Source organism: Haemaphysalis longicornis, unplaced genomic scaffold (assembly GCF_048455015.1).
Source record: "Haemaphysalis longicornis isolate Haplotype H1 unplaced genomic scaffold, Haemaphysalis longicornis Haplotype H1 scaffold_9, whole genome shotgun sequence".
NCBI lineage: Eukaryota > Metazoa > Arthropoda > Arachnida > Ixodida > Ixodidae > Haemaphysalis > Haemaphysalis longicornis.
Genome location: NW_027526460.1, coordinates 48,121,834 through 48,143,324, shown reverse-complemented (window position 1 = coordinate 48,143,324; position 21,491 = coordinate 48,121,834). Strand labels below are relative to the sequence as shown.

Below are 21,491 nucleotides of genomic sequence, written 5' to 3'. Positions count from 1 at the left end.
GTGACTGCGGGTGTTGGGCTCCTCCTCTCCACTCCAAGATCACGATATCCACCGTAATCGCGCAATCAACAACCGTGCATTCACACTTACACACTCTCCCCCTCGGGGAAGTGCGAGGGAGTTTTTTTTTTTTTTTACACAAAGCATGTTTGGGAGACACATCGCTAACTTTAGTGGCTCTCTGCGTATAATACTAGTCATGTTCACTGATGAAACAATACCAGAAGACACAAGAAGTCTAAAGTCATTAAATAATCCACAACTTCTCTTTAAAGTAGCGCGGTGGCTGTATCGTGCCATGTTTTGTTTAGATTTGCTGGCATGATACTTGTACCGGAGCCATTTTGTCTTCGGTCTTAATGTTTTCTTTCGGTGCGGGAATGCCGAAATCAAGCTTCTCGGTGAAGGCGACAGGCCAGGAGGGAATTTCCTTTCGCAGAGTGTGGAGGGGCGCGCTTTGAAAGCAGTCTAGACCGTGGGGCTAGGCAACGTGGCGATATGTCGTACATGTGTGTCTCAAGGTAACCCTGACGCCTTTTCCCTCCCTCTGCCCCTCTTCTATCTCGCCGCAGATCCAGATCACGACGCTGTGCGTGTCCATCTCTCTGAGCGCGTACGTGGCGCTGTTCTGCCTGTTCTCGCCCAAGATCTACATCATCCTCTGCCACCCGGACAAGAACGTGCGCAAGCTGACCATGAACAGCGCCACCTACAAGAAGGCGCCCACCAGCAGCACGTGTGGCACCTCCGTCAACCACGGCACCTGCGGGACGACCGGTGAGCGCTGCGCCGCCGACCACCCCCCACAGGGCTGTGGCAGCTACAGGACGATGAACACGCCATGCATGACCACCGCCGCCCTTTCTTCTCCTTCTGCACACACACATCCACTTCGTGCACTGTTTCTCCTCACCTGCATCGCTCACCATGCGCTTGTTTGTTTGTTCGTTCGTTCGCTTGCTTGCTTGTTTATTTGTTTGTTTGTTTGTTTGTTTGTTTGTTTGTTTGTTTGCTTGCTTGCTTGCTTGCTTGTTTGTTTGTTTGTTTGTTTGTTTGTTTGGTCGTTCGTTTGTTCGCTTGCTTACTTGTTTATTTGTTTTTGTCTGTCTGTCTGTCTGTCTGTCTGTCTGTCTGTCTGTCTGTCTGTCTGTCTGTCTGTCTGTCTGTCTGTCTGTCTGTCTGTCTGTCTGTCTGTCTGTCTGTCTGTCTGTCTGTCTGTTTATCTTAGCGGGATAGTGTGGTGGTGGTATGCGTTTGGAAATACAGTTGAGAGGCTGCGTCGGTAAGAAGCGAAGGTAGTTTTGCATGAGGAGATGGAGCTTCAGTAGTTTGCGCCATCTGTATAACGAAAAACAGTTGGGTATGTCGGTTATACATGACAAACGTTTACATCGCAGAACAACAAGGGCGAAAGAAATGATGTGTTCCAGGCGAACAGCGCTTGGTATTCGGCGTGGCCCACAGCACAAGTTTTTTTACAGCGTACCCCAGGAATCGGGTCATTAACTACTAATGGTAGCCAATTACAAGTGTTTTTACAGCGTACCCCAGGAATCGGGCCATTCACTCCTAATGGTAGACAATTACAATTGTTTTTATAGCGTAACCCAAGAATCGGGTGATTCACTCCTGATGGTAGACTATTACAAGTGTTCTTACAGCGTACCCCAGGAATCGCGCCATTAACTGCTAAAGGTAGACAATCACAAGTGTTTTTAGAGCGTACCCCAGGAATCGCGCCTTCCAACACGCCATCTCGAGCATCGCGCGTCTGTGTACGCGATCCCCCTCTCAGTCGAATTAGCTGGGACGAATACGGCCGTAATATTCTAAAGAGTGCGACCTGCATGCGACACCAGCCGGGCTTGCCGGCATCGTGGTTTGCTGATTGGAAAAGCCGTTAGGCAGCGCGGCGATCGATCGGTTCGCGACACGATGCATAATCGACCCGGCCGCCCTTGACGTGTGTGGCTAGCCGGCCCTGTGCCGTAAGAACGTGCGACACAACCACACCCCCGACATCAGAAGAAAGCCTCCTCCCCACAACGCCACTGAAAACTCGGAAAAGCGTGCACTTTCACACATTATTAATTCTTAGGGTTAAAATAAAATACATGACTCTAGTGATATCGAAACATTTAACAAGAAAAGGGAGCAGGGGAATGATGCGGAGGCTTTGTGCGCTTCTGGAGGGTGTTGTTTGCGGTCGTCGGCGGGGCCTTTGACTCGCATACAATGCCTCGTACTGCACGGCCAGTGGCGAAGGGCGGAGGGTGCTGTCGCTGGGAGTTTATTAGGCGGGGGGGCCCCGCCTTTTCCCGCCCACCGCTTACGTGAATTGATATCGCACCGCCGTGGTGGAACGAGAAGGCATCTCCTTGTACACGCGACGGCCAGTCGATTTATCGTCGGATACTGATGCCGCTGCCTGGCTGGCGCCCTGGCGGGGAAGTGTTAAGCGACAACCAAATGGCAGCGCTGAAGAGGGGAGGCGAGGCGAGCATTAAAGGCGAATCGCCGCTGCAGAGATCTTATCGTATCATTTATGTTAAAGGGAGGGACCCTGCAACACTTTTTTCAACTTTTTTTTTTTTTGAAATCTTAAATGCTTGCAGAACCTAGTCACCCAACACAACCAGTACTGAGATTAGCGGGTCGCAAAGCACCTCAGCCAAAAATTACTGCTCTGTGCTCATCAGATAACTTGGAAACTCGCTCAAAAGATTTTTCTCTCTTTCCCGGTCTGCGGGTGCCCTAACATCAGCACCTGGTCTCCAATAAAGTTTATTCATCATCACCATTTCCAGGTCTTAACGTTCTTCGACGGCCCGAATTACGTCACTGACGCCATGTATTGGCTGTTGGCCGGTTCTTCTTCAGTTGCAGCAATGAACGCTTTTCGATAGCAACTTCAAAAATAAAGCCACAAAAACAAAGCAGAAACGGAAGGAGTATCTGGTGCGACGAGCAAATAATGCAAAGCCGCTCCGTGCTGGCGATAACTGTAGCTTGCCTCCAGACGTGAAGGAAAGAGCGAAAGCGTTTATCGAGAGTGTTGCAGGGTCCCTTTACGGCGTTCGTAACTACGAGTAGACCGTGAAAGGAATGGAGATGATACAAGAGCGCGTAATTTTTCACCAACGTTCCCTTAATTTATAAAGCGCTTACATTGGAAGCTGAAATCTCCGCTCTGAAAATGCTGTAACTAAGGTGTTCTAGCGCGGTGCGTGACGCCTAGGGTTGGGTTGCCGGTCGCGGCGTATTTGTTATTGGGGCAAACGTGATGCAGGAACGCTGGTGGGTACCGCATATCTGTTCGCGTTCTGGAGCAAAACAGCTTCAAAGCATCCTTAAAAGGCCAGAAAGAAAAGATACACTAATGCCACCAAATAGGCAGCTACACGGCTTTCTCAGATTTTTTGCCGTTGAAGAAAAATTTGTCCTTGTTCGGGATGGACCAGGACAAATTTTTCTGAAACGGCGAAGTTTCTGAGAAAGGTTCGTAGCTTTTCTTTGTCGCCGTTGGCGGCAATGCGGGTGAGTGTCGAATGTTCTTTCGGGTCAAAAGGATAATCGTCTAAGATCAGCCACGTGGAAAAAGAACTTAAAACAGTCGTGTCACAGATTTAGTATTGCGAAACGAGACAAACAATGATGCACGGCATTGGTTTCTACGCGATTGAACAATTAAATCCTTCATACCCCCTGACCCACCCTCGTAAAAACGTCTAATTTTTCTAACACTATAATCCCGGCGTTCGTTTCCAGCTGAGGGAGGGAATTGACCCGTAACGATATGAGGCGTTCGAAAGGCGGGACTAAGCTCCCGCGAAACAGAATTTCTACACAGGCGTCTCCAACGAAGCCATTCTGCAATCGATTAAGCTGCAGTATAGCCGGGCCACATTCAGCATTCACTGGCCGGAGAGCGCCTGTCGCTAGACGGGCGTTTATCAGAGCTCCGTCTCTACTATACGGGTGAGCAAAAGTAGTGTTTGCGCTATGTCGAAGAAAAACACCGGTCTGAAGGAAAAGAGCGCGAGGGGAGCTGTAGATTGTCACCAGGGGGCCTCGAGCAGCTCGCTCTGTTGACACTTCCGGGGTCGGCGGCGTAATTGATTCTTCGCCGTCCCATTGCGGCGACTACTTCCGGAAATACTTCCCTCCTATTTCGAGAGCGATTTTCGCCGGCTTAATCTTCTCCGCCCCGGGCTTTCTGATGTCTCCAACGCGGCAGCTAGAAGTGACCCGATTTTTAATGTCCTCGATGGCATACAACTCTCTTCTCTCTCTTTTTTTTTTTTTTTCACCCGAAATGTTTTTTTTTTTTTTCTTTTTTGTTTCAGGAGGTTGTACGTGCCGCCTTTACGGAATGTGCGTTTATTTTTCTTGCGTATTCCTCTTTGGCCAAATTGAGAGTTCTCGCGAATTCAACCGCCATTATCCGGGAACATTTCGGCAAAGGCTTCGGCCGCCCCGTATTCCGGCGCTATTTGTAGAACGTTGTTGCCTGTTTTCTGTACCAATGTTGACTACGTTCGGGTCTTTATTTGCTTCAAGCCTAGCTTTTCGCTCCTATTGTTGGCAACAAACGTACAAGTCCCGCACGGCTGCACCCTGCATGTCAGGCGTGATTCTGTTAAAATGTGACAAGTCAATAGCGTAAGTGCCTATACTTTTCTGACATTGGTATGGCGGACCTCTACCTGCCGATCCTGTATTGGGGATGAGCAACAAGAGCTTTGCGTAATGCAAACAATAAATCCCTATGCTGATTGAAACGGAAGGGCAATTGGTGGGAACATGGGTCCCTCAGCGAGAAAGGCTCGTTTGCGAGGCCTCGATAATGTGTCACTCGTTCATATTTTTGGAGTCAACGAAGAGCTCAACTCACGCAATTTGGGCTACGTTATGTTAGCTACGGGCGACGTCATTGGCTACGTTATGCTAGCCATACTACATGTCCTGCGTATACATTTCTCTCTCTCTCTCTCTCTCTCTCTCTCTCTCTCTCTCTCTCTCTCTCTCTCTCTCTCTCTCTCTCTCTCTCTCTCTCTCTCTCTCTCTCTCTCTCTCTCTCTCTCTCTCTCTCACCTTTATTTTTATGTGCCAATTCCCATCTCCCTAGCCGTGAGGGGGAATTCGCTCGCCCCCCAACAAAGGGTATCACGATTACAAAACAGTTGGAAGGCGCTGGTTCCTGTTTTGAAAATGCAGATCATGTTGCGTTGAGAGGAACTCTTTATCTGGCTCCAATGCCGCCGTAGACGCCCCACAAAGCAACTTTTAATCGCGATTGCCACTTAAATGACAACCTTTACATTTTGTCTTAATTTCTGGAGAAACCATGAGGGAATCCATCATTCTCACCTCATCCCTTCGCACTGCCTAGCTGCGAAATGTCCGGGTAAATATAAAAAATGTTTTCACTAGGTTTGTATTGAGCTTCACCGTTGAGTCTCTATTCATGATGTGTGTCCGCAGTCCCATTGTGTTGTAATCACATGTCTCTTGAAAGTGCGGTTCAGTGATTCCCAGTTTTCTTGCTAATCCAGCTTTTCCATTTTTTTCTCTCTCACCATCCCTTGCCTCCCCTTACATCCCCGCATCCTTTTCTTCTCCATCGGGCGCTACCGTTGTGGTCACCGCTGCTGCGGCGGGCGCAGGCAGTTCGGGCGAGCAGCTAAAGCTGAGCCTCGCGCAGCGACCGACCAAGGGCGCCGTGGACGGCGGTGGCGTCGAAGACAGCCTCGCCTCTCTCTGAGACTCGATCCGCTGTGCCGGCCCAGAGACGAGCCGGAGGCCTTCTTCCTCAAGAACACGGGGCCGCAGTCCCCCTCCCACGCCCCTGAGGCGAGGCCGGCGCGGCGGCGCCTTCCCCGCCGCCGCCGTGACACCTTCTTGCCACCGCCCTCCCTCTGGCCGCCGCTACCCTCGGACTGCGGCGGCGGCGGGATCAACAAAGTCGACGCCGTTTCCCTCAGCGTCGGGACACCTTCATCAAGCCCAAATCAAGATAGAAAGTTATTTATGAGAAGAATCTACTACAACTAGCGCCGCTGCTACTGCTATAGTCTATTCTACACGCCATCATCAAACGTCTTCCGAGTGCTGTGTGAGAGAGCGAGAGCGATGTAGAGACCGCGTAGTAAAAGAAAAAAGAAGCAATCGCGGAGTAAACGAAGCCAGGACAAGCCGTTCGCGTGGCCGTGACTGGAGCCGCCGCTGCAGACCTCTTTATGCGCGCGTGTGGTGCCGTCACATCTGCAACTGCGCGGTTCCTCGTGGCGATGGCTTGGACGCCAACCAAGGTTGTGAGCAACGGTGTGAGGCCTAACGGCGTTAGGAGGACACAAAAGACGTGCACGAACTAAACTCGCACGGAGGCGAGGTCCAGGGCGGCTAGCTGTATGCGAACAAGGACCGGGCTTCGGGACGACTGTGACGTCGACGGTGACGTTGTCGTACGTCACTTCCTGTTCGGCGACGTGAGACACTCCCCGCATGTATCCACGGTTTTCGTCGCCGTGTGTGCCAGCACCTTCCATCTAATCTATTCACAAAATGCAAGCCCGATAACAGTTTGGTATTTCGGCTCTTCAAACGGAGCTCTTTCTGGTCCTTTCCCGTTTTTTAACGTACGATGGAACAAAAAAAAGAAAAAGAAAAGAGAAAGGAATGGTCCCAGCTACGGTCACCCAGACAAAAGCTGTCTTTTTGAGTCGCGATTTCGTACTGAGTTCAGGACAAGTCTGAGAACGGTGCTTCTTTTCGCCTAGTGCGTTCGTGGCCTGTTGAGATTACAAACAAGCAAACAAACAAACGGAGGCCGAAGCGAATGATAAGAAAACACAACGCTGCGTCTTCCTTGCCCTCTGTTTTTGTCGTCGCACTGTTTGTTGTCCTTAGGGGTCGCGTATTCCCAATCATTACGAATTCTGTCGGAGATTCTCGGGGATTCTTAGGGATTCTCGCGAGTTCTTGGTGAGTTAGCTTAGAGGCAGAGAGCGTGAATACTGAGTCAAGCTCAGAACTTTATCTGGTCAACAGGAGAACCCTCACCCGCTCTAGTTCACGTACCCGAACCTTCGTTGAGGCGGGAGGTGTTTTAGACCAGCTTCAAACTTGGCCAAACAAGCACTCGATTAAAGCTGCAATCACGAACGCGAAGATCGCAGCTGAGGACGCTGGCAGAGTGGAAAATATTCTACCACGCTGCGCTGTCATCCGGTTAACTCTGATTCTTGATCGCGCTTCGTTCATGACGGAGGAAGCAAGGAAGGCCTGAATGACGAATAGAGCTATCGACAGTGCAGGTTATCCTGCCTTTGTGCATTGATAGGTAGGCGTCCATAACAAGCCACCCCAATGCTTACAGGGATCGGGCACTCTGAGCTTACTTATGGGTGATGCCTTGACCGGAACTGCTGATTTGTGACCTAATTTTTCGTTGTAAGGTATATACGTGGCCCATTTAGCGGCCCCACAGTTACCTCTGTGTTAGTTACTGGTCCGAATTTTCATGCGCGTTTTTGGGGTGCAGGAGGGAAGTTCATCTGAAGACGTGCTTCTGTCGGCGCGTAAGTCGCTGTAGAGAAGTGCTGATGCTTACTAAGTTAACATTCTCGAATTAAACTGATACGACCAGAGTCATTTTCGCTATTTGTACGAATAGGCTGTACACCTTTACGTTCAATACATCAGCGCTGCACTCATTTAGTAGCTAAGTCAGTCCTTTAAACGCATTTTTAAGAAACTCCTCGGTCAAGAGGAGGGCTGCATAGAAATCTTAAGGGTAACTTTTGCGAACTCGATACGGGGACACAGAAAAAGGTGACACGAACACTGCGGTTGTGTTCGTGTCACCTTTTTCTGTGTACCTGTATCGAGTGCACAAAAGTTACCGTTAAGATGTCAAACCAACTAGCCCACCTATCCGTGTTATTATAGAAATCTAATGGTTTGACATGAGGTAGAGTGAGGAACCCAAGTAGACCTTTTATATCGTTGCGCGCAGCCATACGGCTAATTGAATTGTTTGTGACACTATTAGCGTGAGAGCGGGACAATTAAACAGCTCAGTTTGGGGCTTCTTTAAGCTAGTCAAGGGCTTGCTCGCAAAGCACCGGATATCTCATTCTCTTTTATGGTGGTGCACTACGGTTTACAGTGACTTGAGGAAGAGTGGGATTACGGAATGTTACCGTGATTCGCACAGAGAACTCAAACAGGAAATACTCCGTATGTTTTCTGTTATATGTAAAATGTAAACACGAGAACTCGCCGAAACATTGCAAAGTCCTCAGAGATACATCGGCAGTGTCAACCGGCGATTATCTCCACGCTTTCAAAATTACAATGAGGGTGTAAATGCCCCAAGGTGTAGATAAGGATAAGATTGGAGATTAGAGAAATTTCCAGTTCGTTGCGGAGTTACAGGTTCCCGCAGAAGACAGGCTTTAAAGAAACCAAAACTGCGCCCCAATATATATATATAAGCAACGTCGTTAAACCCTGTTGCTATCTAGTCCATATTTTCGATCACCCGCGATGCATGGTCACAGATTTACAACATCGTCAAAATCAGCCTAATATGTTATATAACCAATACAAAAATTAAGTCTAGCCAAGAAAAATTATGTATACTTACTGGTCAATGTTGCAAGCTTTTCAACTTAACTCGTTTTAAATTGTATGAAGGGGACATTTAGCCTGTGTACATCAGTACCACAATAAATTTACTGTATTGCGCACGACCACTGAACGGTACGTGTACTACAACCAGAACCGATAGTTTTACAGGTGCTCCCACAAATCAGCGACCATATTGACGTCTACACGGTTTCGTTTTGGCTAATACTTGTTCCGAGCACGCGAAATTAAAAGAGCCAGTGCACCAAGAGAGATGGAGAACGAGAGAGCTCTGAAACAAAAACTTGAGAAGCCAGCCTTGTTAGCGGAAGTGCTTGCTGCATGAGATGAGGATGGCTTAAGTGCGATAGAATTCATGGAGGTGGGATCAAAGGAGATAAGGGTAGCTAAAGTAATAGGGAAAAGGAAAAAAAAGCAAGAAACAAGAAAGGAAACGCTAAAGGTCGTGCACTAGGATGAATTGAGTCTTATCAGGACATCAATAACAGGACCTCTACTGACTTCATGTTTATGAGGTCAAAATAAAAATAAGCCTATACCTGTTACCGTTGAGAATTTCATTAAAGCTTCCGGAAGACCTAAAACGGTGATGGGATGGCAATACTCTTGTCTGTCGCTGCAGTTGTTAAGAATAGCGCAGCATCACACCCTGGTCCCTTCTATTTAGACTAGACGAAGTTTAAAACAAAAGTACTTGCAATGATTCCGACATGCCAAAACTCCAAAGCGACGTATTGTGGCAGTGTTTACCTTACCGTGATGTCTGCATTTTACGTTACTGTTTCTGAAAATCCAAAATTGGTATTGGCACTATCCCTTATTTGCTTTTCTAGCCATAGAAGACGAGCTTTAAATTTACGCCCGTGCTGAAAAGGAATATGTGAGCCGTGGAGAAATGGAAGCTCTTCTGGAGTCTCTGAAAGAGAGCGTTTGTGTAACTGAATGTTAGTGCCGCTTTACCGTTGTTCTGGTCATGCAGGGGGAATCGTACTTGGTTCAGGAGGAGGAGGAGCTTTTTTTTAACCCAAGAACCGATACAGAAGAAAACGCCTTTGTTCTTTTTTTACCAACATATTGTAAACACAAACCACCAATTCCTTAGTTTTATTGCTTTGTTTTATTTCTTCCAAACCTGCTTTATTTTTCAATTTTCGTCACTGTATAAATTCACAGGAAGGATTTACTGTGCAATAATTTCTGCAGCTGCATATGTTTCGTTTTTTTTTTTTTCCTTTTACTGCGATTCCTTGTCACGATTTCCAACAGGCGCCCATTTTCAGTTATTTTTATATCGCCGAATATTCCAGCCCAGAGAAGCAAGTTTCTTTGCCATTTTTGCAGCTATGTTCAGAAGCACTCTTTTGATTTTCAGCGTGGCTATTCTGGAAACAAACGGAAAACGTCCACGCACACACAAAAAAAGCCTTCGTTGCGAGTTGTTCTGTCCATGGTTTGGTAACACCTTGTCCTCGTTGAATGGGGTCTATACAGTCACGGACCAATGAAACATGAACACGAAACTATGAACTACAACGAGTAAAATCGAAGAATACATGACATAACGACGCGGTTGTGGTGTATTTGGAAAGCCCGACTTCAAAATTTTGTTACTGTTATAAAGCCGTGCAGGACCGGGATAATTGGAGGTTAATAGGAGAGGCCTTTGCCCTGCAGTGGGCATAGATAGGCTGGTGATTATGATGAACATGATGACGATAAAGCGGGGCGACAATCGGACTTGCCTGGAAAAGAAGTACCCTATTCGTGTGTTCCAGTTCATATTTCTGCGTTCGCATTTCACTTTACTGTGACTGTACCTATACAGTACGCTTATTGGAACACATCATGCCGCTTCCAGTTTCGTATGAATTTCTAGGTGATAAAAAAAAAAACTGATGTTTCTGTATCTGACTAACGGCTACAGGAGTATCATTTTCTTTTGTTTCATTTTTGTTGTTTCATCTTGGGTGTTTTTAGTATTACCATCACGTACCTGCCACGGGAGCGTGCATTTGATGTTTTTAACCCTGCAAGGGAGCTGCATAAGTTGTTCTGTCTATTAAGTTTTTTTTTTTGAAGTTAATCTTGTCTTTAAAAATAAATAGGAAGGACGTGTTTCGGGTGTGCAATATCTAGTCACAGGAATGAGCAATAGGTGAACAAGAATTGATTTACGAGCAGTTGGGAAGCGATGCATTGTTGAGCGACCAAGAGGAGGCACTTTCGTAGTCTCGTGAATTTTGTTCGTTTCAAATTGCCAGTAAGTGCATTTTCCGATGACGGGGTTGCCAAGACATTGTATCTTTCTGAAAGCGTCCCAGACCTTGTTACAAAAAGTAACTGAATATATAGGTACGTGTGTGTGTGTGTGTGTGTGTGTGTGTGTGTGTGTGTGTGTGTGTGTGTGTGTGTGTGTGTGTGTGTGTGTGTGTGTGTGTGTGTGTGTGTGTGTGTGTGTGTGTGTGTGTGTGTGTGTGTGTGTGTGTGTGTGTGTGTGTAGCTGGGAATGTCTGTCCCTAAAAGTTAACTAAATAATATGCCCATGACGTTGTCGATAGGCACGCGACTGAACCTCGCGTAGTGAGTTTGTAGGTGGCCTCTTCATGCAGCAAGAGCGTCAGTTCCCTCTTCGTGTTCCCTGCACTCTTTAGAAAATTGTGTTGGCCGCAGTATATGTTCGCGGACGGCTTTGTACAGTCTCTATGCCCCATGACTCTTCCTGTATGTAATATAATCTCAGTGACATTTATCCGGTTATCACGGGCGTGTACGAGAACATCTCATTGCGCATGATCAAGGATAAAACAATAGTGTGTCTAGGTCAGTTAATATTTCTTTAGCACGTTGAAAAGACGTTCCTCGACATCTCTCAGATGTACATGGCCCTTCCCCGGCGGGGCAACATTTCTAACACTGTGTGTAGGGTACCGTTAAATTTGCTGATGTCGGTAATTCACAATCAAATGCAACCTTGTCTTACTTCCCCCTTTTTTTACCTCAGTTCTAATCTCATCTGCCGTTTCTACTTCTATACAGATCACAATGATGGTGCCTGTCTAACGGCGATGAAAACCTGACACATTTGTCTAAAAAGAGGACGCTGGACGATTAGCTGGTTACCTATACGACAGATTTATAACTGTGGTATTTGAAATAACTTCAGCTACTCGTTGTTTGAAGTAACCAAAGCCAAATGACCAAACGCTTAGAGAACGTAAGGATCAAAAGCAGAAACATCCAGTGAAAATCAGGAAATGGAAGAAGAAGGGTTTTTGTGTGTATTACATTAGATTATTCTGAAATCCAAAAGAAAATACTGCGAACGGGCAGCCTTACCGGCGAAACTAACCCACCAGTACAGGGTGCAGATAGTTCCCTAATAAAATGTTGCGTTCCTGCATTCTCAGCTTTGCCACAATTCACTCACGTGACCAATCCGTGCCGCCAACAAAGCAAATTGGGCGAACGACAGCAACATGCATATCGTTTGACTAAAAAAACGAAGTCCCTTTCTTAAGAAAAAGATTGTTAAAACGCGAAGCTTCCTCCCAGGCAAACTGAGTAAAATTCAAAGTCTAAACTCCGAACTGCTTCGACCGTATCGGAAGGGTGCAATCGAATAGACATAGGCTCCATAACGCGAGGGACTCGGGTTCGATTCCGATCACGGGAAGCGTTTTTTCCTCGAGGAGCTTGAGGCACCTTTGTGGTAACCCATCCTCTAAGTTGGCTCTTCTGCGTTGCATTTTGGGCGTAACACTGGACGGCACCAGTCAGGCATAGAAAGCTTCGCTTTAAAATTTTGATCAGCGCTGTGGCACACCGCAGTGCAGAACGTCACCCTTGCATTGCGTGATGCCACAGCGCAGACCAAACGATTGAGTCAAACCGTATGCTCAACATCGTCATTCGACAAAGTTTCGTTTTCGGTTTTATGGACTAGTCAATTGAGGGCATTGTGGTCAAGCTGAACCACTGCTTTGCCTGAGAGTGTAGCTAAACTCAATCGATTCGTTCATCGATAATCTTCTCTTCGCAGGATTGGAGAATAATCGTGAGCAAATTACTGATGCAAGCCCAGTCTTATGAAGAACCGGCCGATAGTTGCCTGACGGCGGGAATGTTTCAGAATATTAGCTCACCGATATCCAAAGTTTATCTCAAAAGCGATTTTCATGAGTAGACAGCAGTGTTTGTTATGTAAACGTACACAGCATCTGCAGTTACTGCCTAAGCCCGGGAAAAGAGGAGTGAGGCGCTTAAGGGTTCCTTCATCGCGATAAGAGAAACCGGAAATCATCAAAAATTGCAAGCGCATTGTGTGAAGTGATTAATTGCTGCTCGTTTCAGGCATGTAGTTGTTAGATTCAGGCCTACTGAGTTGCCACAGCTTTCAAACGTTGCCCCTTATACAAGCCTTATGGTGCTTAGTTAACAATAAAAAGTAGGAACATATTTTCCAGAAGGCCGGAACAATAATTTAGTTTTTTTCTGGCCCGTTTAAGGCAAGGCGACCTGGCGGATGTGAGATTTACGTGTTCCGCACCAAAGTACTACGTCTCTGATTCTCTATACCCTATACATATATTATATGCACGTGTGTATTCCTTAATGATGTGATACACTGAAGGAATTTTGTAACGTCGAACTATCTTGATCCTTCTCTATCACGGTACAAGGGCTTCCCGAAGCGCGCTTTCTCGAGAACTGGGCTCGTCGCGAAGGTCTTAGCTCGGGCGTGACGCCACAAAAAGAACGTAAGATTTAAAGAAAAGGCACGCAAGAGTAACTTATAGCGCAAAACGCTCGCGCTCCGTTCACCGCGCAATGTGTCTCCTGGCATTAATTCTTTTTGTATCGAACGCCAGGCCCCCATCAAAAGATGCTGAAAGAAACGCTTACGCGAGTAGTGTTCCACAATCGTGAGCTGAAATGGGCTGAGTAATAAACGTGAAATTCTCCTCTGTGAGAAGTCCTGCAGATGTGAATGAGTGCACCTAAAAAAAAAAGAACAAACAAAACACCTCGATACTAAACTGCGGAGTATTAGGTCCTCTTTCGTACTATTTTCACTGTTTCGTTCTTTTCTATTTTCCGCATCTGGATCCGACCAGGCATGAGTTTTCGAGCTTGTCGGCATATATTAATGTTGTGCGGAGGTATGGAATAGTGCTTTACATTTTCCAGAAATATACGAAAAGAAGGAAGAATGATATGCACATAACGTCAATTTAAGATCATGTTGCAATTTTCAGTTATAGTGGAGCGTTATTTCTAGCGAAGCAGGTTGTGCGCAGAGAACTCAAGGAAAGCACAGAAGTGGTGTCGCACGTATCATATTAGGCCTAGGTACGAGTCAGCCACGATAACTAGCGGGATAAGACGGTGAGACACGGTAAATGGGGGTGCTGACTAAAATAAACGATGAAGGTGGGAAGAAACAACACGAATTAAGGTGTGAAAAACAAAAATGGCTGCGGCTGAGCTCAGCTAACCTTGGATATTTAAAGCAAAAGCTTGGCTTAGTCTGGTTGAGTCTTGGTTTCACTTGGTTGAACCTTTGGTTTAGCTGTATGGCCGACCACGACTGAAAGCCGTTAGGTTCCGTGCAGCGCTCTCAAAAGGAGGCCGGGCGAACGCGGCGTTCATTCATGGCGAACGCACCGTTCTCTTCGCCGGGTGCCTGGCGAGTCACGTTGCCTGAAACGATCCAGCACCGCATGCATGAGAGGCTAAGGGGGTGGTTGGCTGCCTCGGCCGCAGCGGCGGTGGCGACCGCTGTCGGCGCCCGTAGGCGCCAACAGCGGGCCTGGCGAATCACGCGATACTCTTCGAGGGGTGTGTCGCGGGGGTGTGTCTCCGGTCAAAAGGTCACCTTGCGCATCCGCCGCGAAATCGCTGGACGAAAGTAGTAAAGCTGTGCTTTAAAAGTCAGCGTAACCCTAAAAGCCAACGCAAGAGGTCATTTTGTGACGTCACGTCGAGCTCTAAACATTTTCGACGAGCCCAGCTGGCAATCTCGGGAAATTTCCGCTACGTTGCCGAGAGGGTGTGTCCGCTCGGCGTTTTGTAAGCCCCGACACGTTTTCCGTCGTCACCTCTCGGTTTTTTACACCCTGCGTTTCTGCGTGAGCTACCTCGTACCTGCTAATGTACTCTATTCTTAGACATAATCCGAGCGAGTCTTCGTTGCGTACGCTCCGAATACGGTGGCAACTTGGAATCGGTATGAAACAAACCCGTCGCACGCTGTGTAACTCGACTCACATACACTACGCCCTCTGGAACTGATGGCTGCAGTTTTCTGTTTCTGTGAACATTTTGCGCTAAGTGGTGTCCGCCACACAGAATGCACGGCTTATTTATCTTTTAAAGGAGAAGAATTGCGGACTGAATATTTGGAGCAGACGAACAAGTTCTGTGGAACTTTAGCAAGCGTTGACGTCTTTGCGACATATAAAGCTGACAAAAGCATACCCAGGATAAAATGTCGTGGCCGCTCAAATTTATCACGGCATTCTCTGTAAAACGCAATGCGAAGAACGATCATAAATGTCTTCTCAGCGTTTTCGAATTTTCAGCAGGAGTGGAGGCTTTGAAAAGGATTCGTGTTAGTTACGAGTCAAAGGCAATGCACCTTAAAACCCTCTGAATATGGTTTTCCGCCGAGCTTCAACATTGCAATGAACTCTCCAATTTGCTTGTGGTCTCCGATTGTGGGCCGAGATCAAACAAAACTAACTAAAAATCGGTCGGCGTCCTTTTCTTTTGTTGTTCGCAGAAACTGAAAACCAGATAGCATAAATGAGCTCATATCTGCGCAAGCCTGAAGTGATTTAAAATCGTTCGATAAGCAGATCGAGGCCAGGAATTAGATTTTGAATCGCGTTAAAAATTTTATGCGCCCACTACATTTCTTTTGGCGGCACTCAAAACATTAATACAAAATCTGTATATAATGTGACCCAAAAGCCCTTGCTTTAACTCTATACAAGAAACAGCAAAAAGGACAGGTTTGTGTATGTCGTGTGTACATGTTTGTCAAGTCGTTTTCGCTTCTTCAATAAATGCTAACTTTTAGTCGCCAACACGATCGTCCCATGGCGAGAAGAATATCTATATGCCAAACCTTATTGTGAGAGCCCACAGTGTAGCCTGGTCATATGTACAGTTGTTCAACGGTTCTTCAACATGGTTTGCCACAACCTGACGCCTCGGTTCAGCAGTTTGAAGTAGATTTCTTGGACGTTGTAAATAAGACTAATTAAAATAAAACTAACCATAGAAAGCCCACTTTGCTGATGTATTGGGATGCTTTTCTGCTCATGTGTCAGGAATGATTCAAGGTTGACTCATTGAAGACATCACAAGAATTAACACTAACGAAACAAAATAACGGCATCCTACTGAGCAACACGCCTTGCTGATAACACATTGTTGAACATGCCGCCAACGGGTGGGTCTTTATGTAAGCTCAGATGGCTTAATTAAGACCGTCATGTGATATTCCAAATGCGGGTTGTGTTCTTATCAAAAGAATGTAAATTGCAGGTGGAGAAGTTTCCGATGTTTGTAAGCACCACGATGACACTGCCTTCAGGCATGGGAAGACCACGTGTCCATTCATACGGCGGAAGAGTACGGAAAGAGAATGCGGTTTCCCATACTCTATCGGAGCATGAATGAACGCATAAACTTGTAGCGAGAAGACATAGCTGTCTCTTCAAACTTATACGTTTATCATGCTCTGAGCGGTGTTATCAGTGGAGGCACGTGTAAAATTAAAACTCATAGCTCGAGGCCTCTGGCATGAATGCGGCATACTCATGTTCAGGAATCTGTTAACTAGCAAACATTGTTTCACAATATCTCAGCACAGGGCTTACAGCTTTTGAGGGTATATTGTGCATTGTTCTGACCGTTTCTCGTTTGAGCGTATAGCGATTGCGGGGACGAGAGTGGAGAAATAAGTAAATTTTAGTCATCCCTTGCGTGCACCCCTTGTTTGTCTTTTCCAGAGTGCTAATACTCTGTCGCATGTGTAAATATCGCTTATTCGGTGACGTTCACGGGATACGTTGTTTTCAAGTATGTTGCACGTGCTTGTAGCCTGTTATTCTAACTTTTTCGCTGTGTTGACGTGCGGATAGGAGTGCGAGAACTTGGGTGGAAGTCGCACCTCTTTTTGTAACAAGGCGTGGGACACGTTTTGTCTGTTGAGACCGTCGCTACAGGTGGCCAACAAAAATCAAGCTCGCTTTCTGTAATGTTAATGAGAAGAGTATGGAGAAGCAAAAATTATGAAATGGCACTATTTAAACAAAACGATGGTTTAGAGGGTACGTACAAAAATGCACGTAGAGGTGAGCGCCTTGTGCGTTCTTTGACGGCATTACTTTTACTATTTGCTTGCGGCAGCGCTGAGAACATACGAAAAAGGAGTGTTGAGCACGTTTGGCCTCCGGGCGAAATGGTAACCTTTACAGAGAAGGATTGATTTCTGAGACTACGAAGGGGAACTGCAGAGAGCTATTTGCACCAAGAGCAGCATGTAGAAGCTTGCAAACATGTTGGAATAAGCGGCTTATTCTGGCGTGAATTATGTGGGCACACCACGATGTGCCGCATTGCTTGGTTGGTATGTCTAGATTTTCAAGTAACATAACGCTTGCTTGTACAAACTCGAAGCCGGTTCCGCTCACCACGTTAAAAACGCCGATTCAGTGTAGCGTTCTATTTAATGAAGACATTTTATGGGCCATGATTTATTTCAACGACCTGAAAATACATCATTGCAGCGATGAACGCTCGGATAAAAACTGTGACATTTACTTCAAATCAATTAGCCGCATATTCTTAACAATTATGGCCGTGTTTTGAGTCGTGTTTTGAGGGGTTTTGTTTCAGATCCCATTTAGTACTAATTATGCATAATATTTATTCGTCGCAGATTTATATCAAGATTCATCGTTGACGCTTTAAACCGACTACATTGATGGGGATTTAAAGAATAAACAGTTTTATGCGCTCTTGATAAAAGGTTTAATTGTCGATCCCAACATCATACTTCGGTTGGCGCAAAATACCCACAGATACTTCCGTGTAGCGAAACATGTGTGCATGATAAATATTCCAGGGAATCCATGTTAGTCCGCAGGTTTTCCTGCTGATATTCCTGATAGGCTAGGCCCCGTCTCGCTGCATAAAAATCCCACTTCTGACTAAAGCAGGATTAATTAGAGCTCGCAGGAAAAATGTGAGATCTATATTCTTTGGAAGCATCTATGGCGTTGATTTTATAAAAAAACTAGTTGTATTTATGGTAATTTATTGTATATTTATAGACACGGCTATTCGCCAGCTCTGTGGGGACGAACTTTCACGTTCGAGGTGGGTATGAACGCCCGCACTTCCTTTGCTACCAAAGAAACGCCTTCTTTAACGACCAATGTAGAAGCCTCGTCTATGGGGAAATGTACCACTTGTCGCCCTAAACAGCAGCTGATAAGACAACTTACCGTTCCTCGCAATACACCTTTTAGAGGCACCATCGCCAGGTTAAACAATGTGAATGGTTTAAATCATCGCTTCAACGTGCCGTTGCTTCAGTGAACTGGATACTGCTGCGTGGTCTCCTGCCAATCAACCGTACAGTTGTGTATTGTGACGTCGCAGCACCTTACGTCCCTGCTTTAGATGCGGTGTTCAGCAACGTTAGCGAGCCTTAGGCGACTCGTATGCCTCCGCCAGAACGCGTTGTTGCCAACAAAAAGTTGATCTATGAGTGTTTTTAGAAAAACGGACGTGGCCTGTCTGCGTGGCTTTTCATGGCGACCAGATAGATTGAACCACAGGGTCGAGCGCACAACTTCTACCTATGCGGGACAGTTTGGGGTGCTGTCTCTGTTTGAGAGTTTAAGGGGCCAGAAGAGTTGAAAAAGTTGCTGTACAGCCTTTTGCAGTGTCGTTACATTGCGCTCCGAAAGTCAAAGCTGCAGTTCTCCCATCAAGAATAGGCAATTTGTTGTTATTCCGTTGCTGCAACTAAAATGTGTCTGATTTCTGAGTGCTCTTGGGGAGTGACTGGACATTTTTGTCACACTGTTTTCATCTGCAAAGTACGCCAACACAAAGCTCGTTCTTTTCGACTTACCAAATCGATTGTGAGAAGGCGCCGATAAAACTCTCTTACAGTGGTTCACCTGCAGCGAAAGCTAGTGCGAGGCGAAAAACTTATGAACAGTACAACGCGCTCTGCCGACATGGACAAAGTATAAACAACGCTTTACTATGCATTCTCGCATATCTGCCCGAGTACCCCCCCTCTGCCAGTCACCCTTTCGCCAACTGGCTAGTAGAATACGCGCGCCAGCAGCCACGTAGGGTCGTCTACTTCGGGTGCAAAAAGAGCCGCGTCTGACTCCAAATAGAATTGACGCCTCGGCTGGGGAGTTACTGTACGTCACGTTCCCTGTTTTCGCGCGATAGCTGTAGGTCTTGTTGTGTCGACGCCACCGAACTTGCCAACGTGTCAAGTCGTTTTTATGCATGTGAATCTTCCACCACGGCTACCGACTACGGTCACCGCTTTGGCGTCTCTTTGGCGCCGCAGTCTGTCGTCCGCGTGTGTTTCTTCAAACATGCATTTGCATAACCCCCGGTCGCTGCTTCAAACCGCTTGCCATCCTGCGTTGCGCAGATGTGAAGACAGTGTTTGTAGAGCTAAGTTTCAGTGTACATAGGAAGAAGTCCTTGAACCCCGTCATCCCTTCACACCAACCTCTAATCATGGTGTTGTGGCACGAACATTTTGTGTGCGAGCAGGCCCTTCGTTGCCTTCGTTTATGGAGGCCCCCTGTACATTTCGGTGACTGTAGAAAGGATCTCTATGGCGAGCCGAGGTTTGGCTTATTTATGTATGCATAAACAGGCCAACTTAAAGGAGCGTCCGTATGTGAACGTCTTTGTATACCTCCAGGGTCGTGTGTGCGGAGCTTGCGGAATATTGAATGTACATAGTGACCGTGTTAGCGTTCTTTGCCAAATGGATACTTCAGAGGAAGGTATTCCTGTTAAAATCAAAATTGAATGCGTTGAATGTTTGAATACAATGTTTTCAATTGTTTGCTTGTAAAGAATGCTGTTCACAACGGCCTGTTAATTAACTATTTGCTTGGGAAACTGTTGTGTTGCAAGCGAATGCGTCGTTTTTGTGTTACTTAGTGTTTGTCCTTGTTTTCTTGTGTGCCGTCTTTTGTGCATAGGCCCGGCGATGACCAAAGTTTTCTGTGCGGGCATCGCGTTTGTGAGTTGTTCGACGCTTACAACTGTCAGTGAGCGTTGTGGCATTGGCGCGAGTGATCTTCGCAAACTCAGTATTGAAGCGTCCCTGTCACACGGCGTCACGCCAGACTACGACCTTCGCCAAGCATACAGGCTTGGTTCTTACCTGTGCTAATATCCATCTGAGGAAAAATCCATCTAAACACTAGGAGTACTGACGGTAGATCGTGATTAGCGTTGTAGTTCATGTTCGCATGTTTGCCTCGTAGAGAAAGATGTATGTTTACCAGTGGCGATAGAGAATTTCGCTGACGACATACTTAGAGGCACGTTGTAACAGACCTTTGTACTTGATTTCGATGGGCCCATTGAATCCCTCAGAGATTTCTGATTCAATATCCACGCAAAAGTTCGACGCATTTCCCGTTATCAGGACTGGCCCAAGTCTACATTGTAACCAGAAAAACATACGCCGATTACAAACGTCGCATTATCTATACTGATGGAGAAGCTGTTACCTGTATTCAAATTTCATTAGTACTAAGACTGTTTTACACGCAGTTCATTGTTTTAGCGTGCATTATGGGTGAAGCGTTATTTCGCGTTTTCTGTCTACATGTTGTTGGAGGCGGAAAAAGTATACAGGCGCGAGCTCAGCTTGGGCCTTTGACGTGGCTTGTAACAGTCTCGCGTGTTCTTGTTACATCTTAATTCGGAGAACTGAATACAAGTGGATTTTTTTTGTTTCCTCAACATTATGATAGAATAAAACGGCTTTTAAAATTTCCCCTAATTCTAGGGCGAGTGTTTGCAGAGTCGACAGCGACAGGCACAATGACGCGAAAGAGCAGGCTGTTCAACGAATCTGGGGAATATTTTCGTTATGGCATAATATCTTAGATACTTTGCGCTGAAGGTACGAGCAGGCTTACTCGAGTGAAACTGTCAAAAGTCACGAGAATCGCCTAAATGGTTCGCATCCATCTCCCCACATTCGCTCAACGTTGATAACGATGTTAGGCGGAGGCGGTGTAAATTATCTGTTTTGTAAGCTTTGTGAGCCTTTGGACAGGTGGCGCCAAAATCAGGTGGTGTGATGCAGTGCAAAATCGCATTTACGTATGAGAAGCGTTGCTTCAACTCTTAGCATACATCTGCGAGTTTTGGTTTTTTTTTTTTCATTTGTGTTGCTGCTGTTGTAGGTTGCTTTCTTGGTTTGTTTCTTCTGCTGTAGGATATTTCTGTTGAAATTGGCGCCTAACACCAGCGGTGGTGCCAATTCTTTAGCTCGGATGCCTGCAGACTTTGTACGATGGCGACTTGTACGACTGAGTACGATTTGGTACAATTGACTAGAAGGACTGGTACGATTGAGTACAGATTTGGTACTATTCAGTCGATGGCGAGCAACATTGTGGCGCAGGTTGTACTCTTTACAAGGTTAGCCAAACGTCTAGCTACTGACTGCAACTCGGGGGCTGGTAAGCACCACTCCTTTGCTGCCAGATTTGTGTACTAGGAAGACATCGTTCTTTAAAGGGAGCGACAACCGACTT

At 46.4% G+C, this 21,491-nt stretch overlaps 1 protein-coding gene across 2 annotated transcripts in view; it reads left to right on the top strand.

The window, feature by feature from the left end:
- Mglur (metabotropic Glutamate Receptor) overlaps positions 1 to 12,059 on the top strand; it is a 269,734-nt gene extending 257,675 nt beyond the window's left edge. For both annotated transcript variants that reach the window (XM_077684454.1, XM_077684455.1), the window contains exons 8-10: positions 573 to 777; positions 5,667 to 11,030; positions 11,153 to 12,059. In XM_077684454.1, the coding sequence (XP_077540580.1) occupies positions 573 to 777; positions 5,667 to 5,764 (303 nt within the window). In that variant the 3' untranslated portion in view covers positions 5,765 to 11,030; positions 11,153 to 12,059. The remainder of the gene's footprint in view (positions 1 to 572; positions 778 to 5,666; positions 11,031 to 11,152) is intronic.
- The last annotated feature ends 9,432 nt before the right edge of the window (positions 12,060 to 21,491 follow it).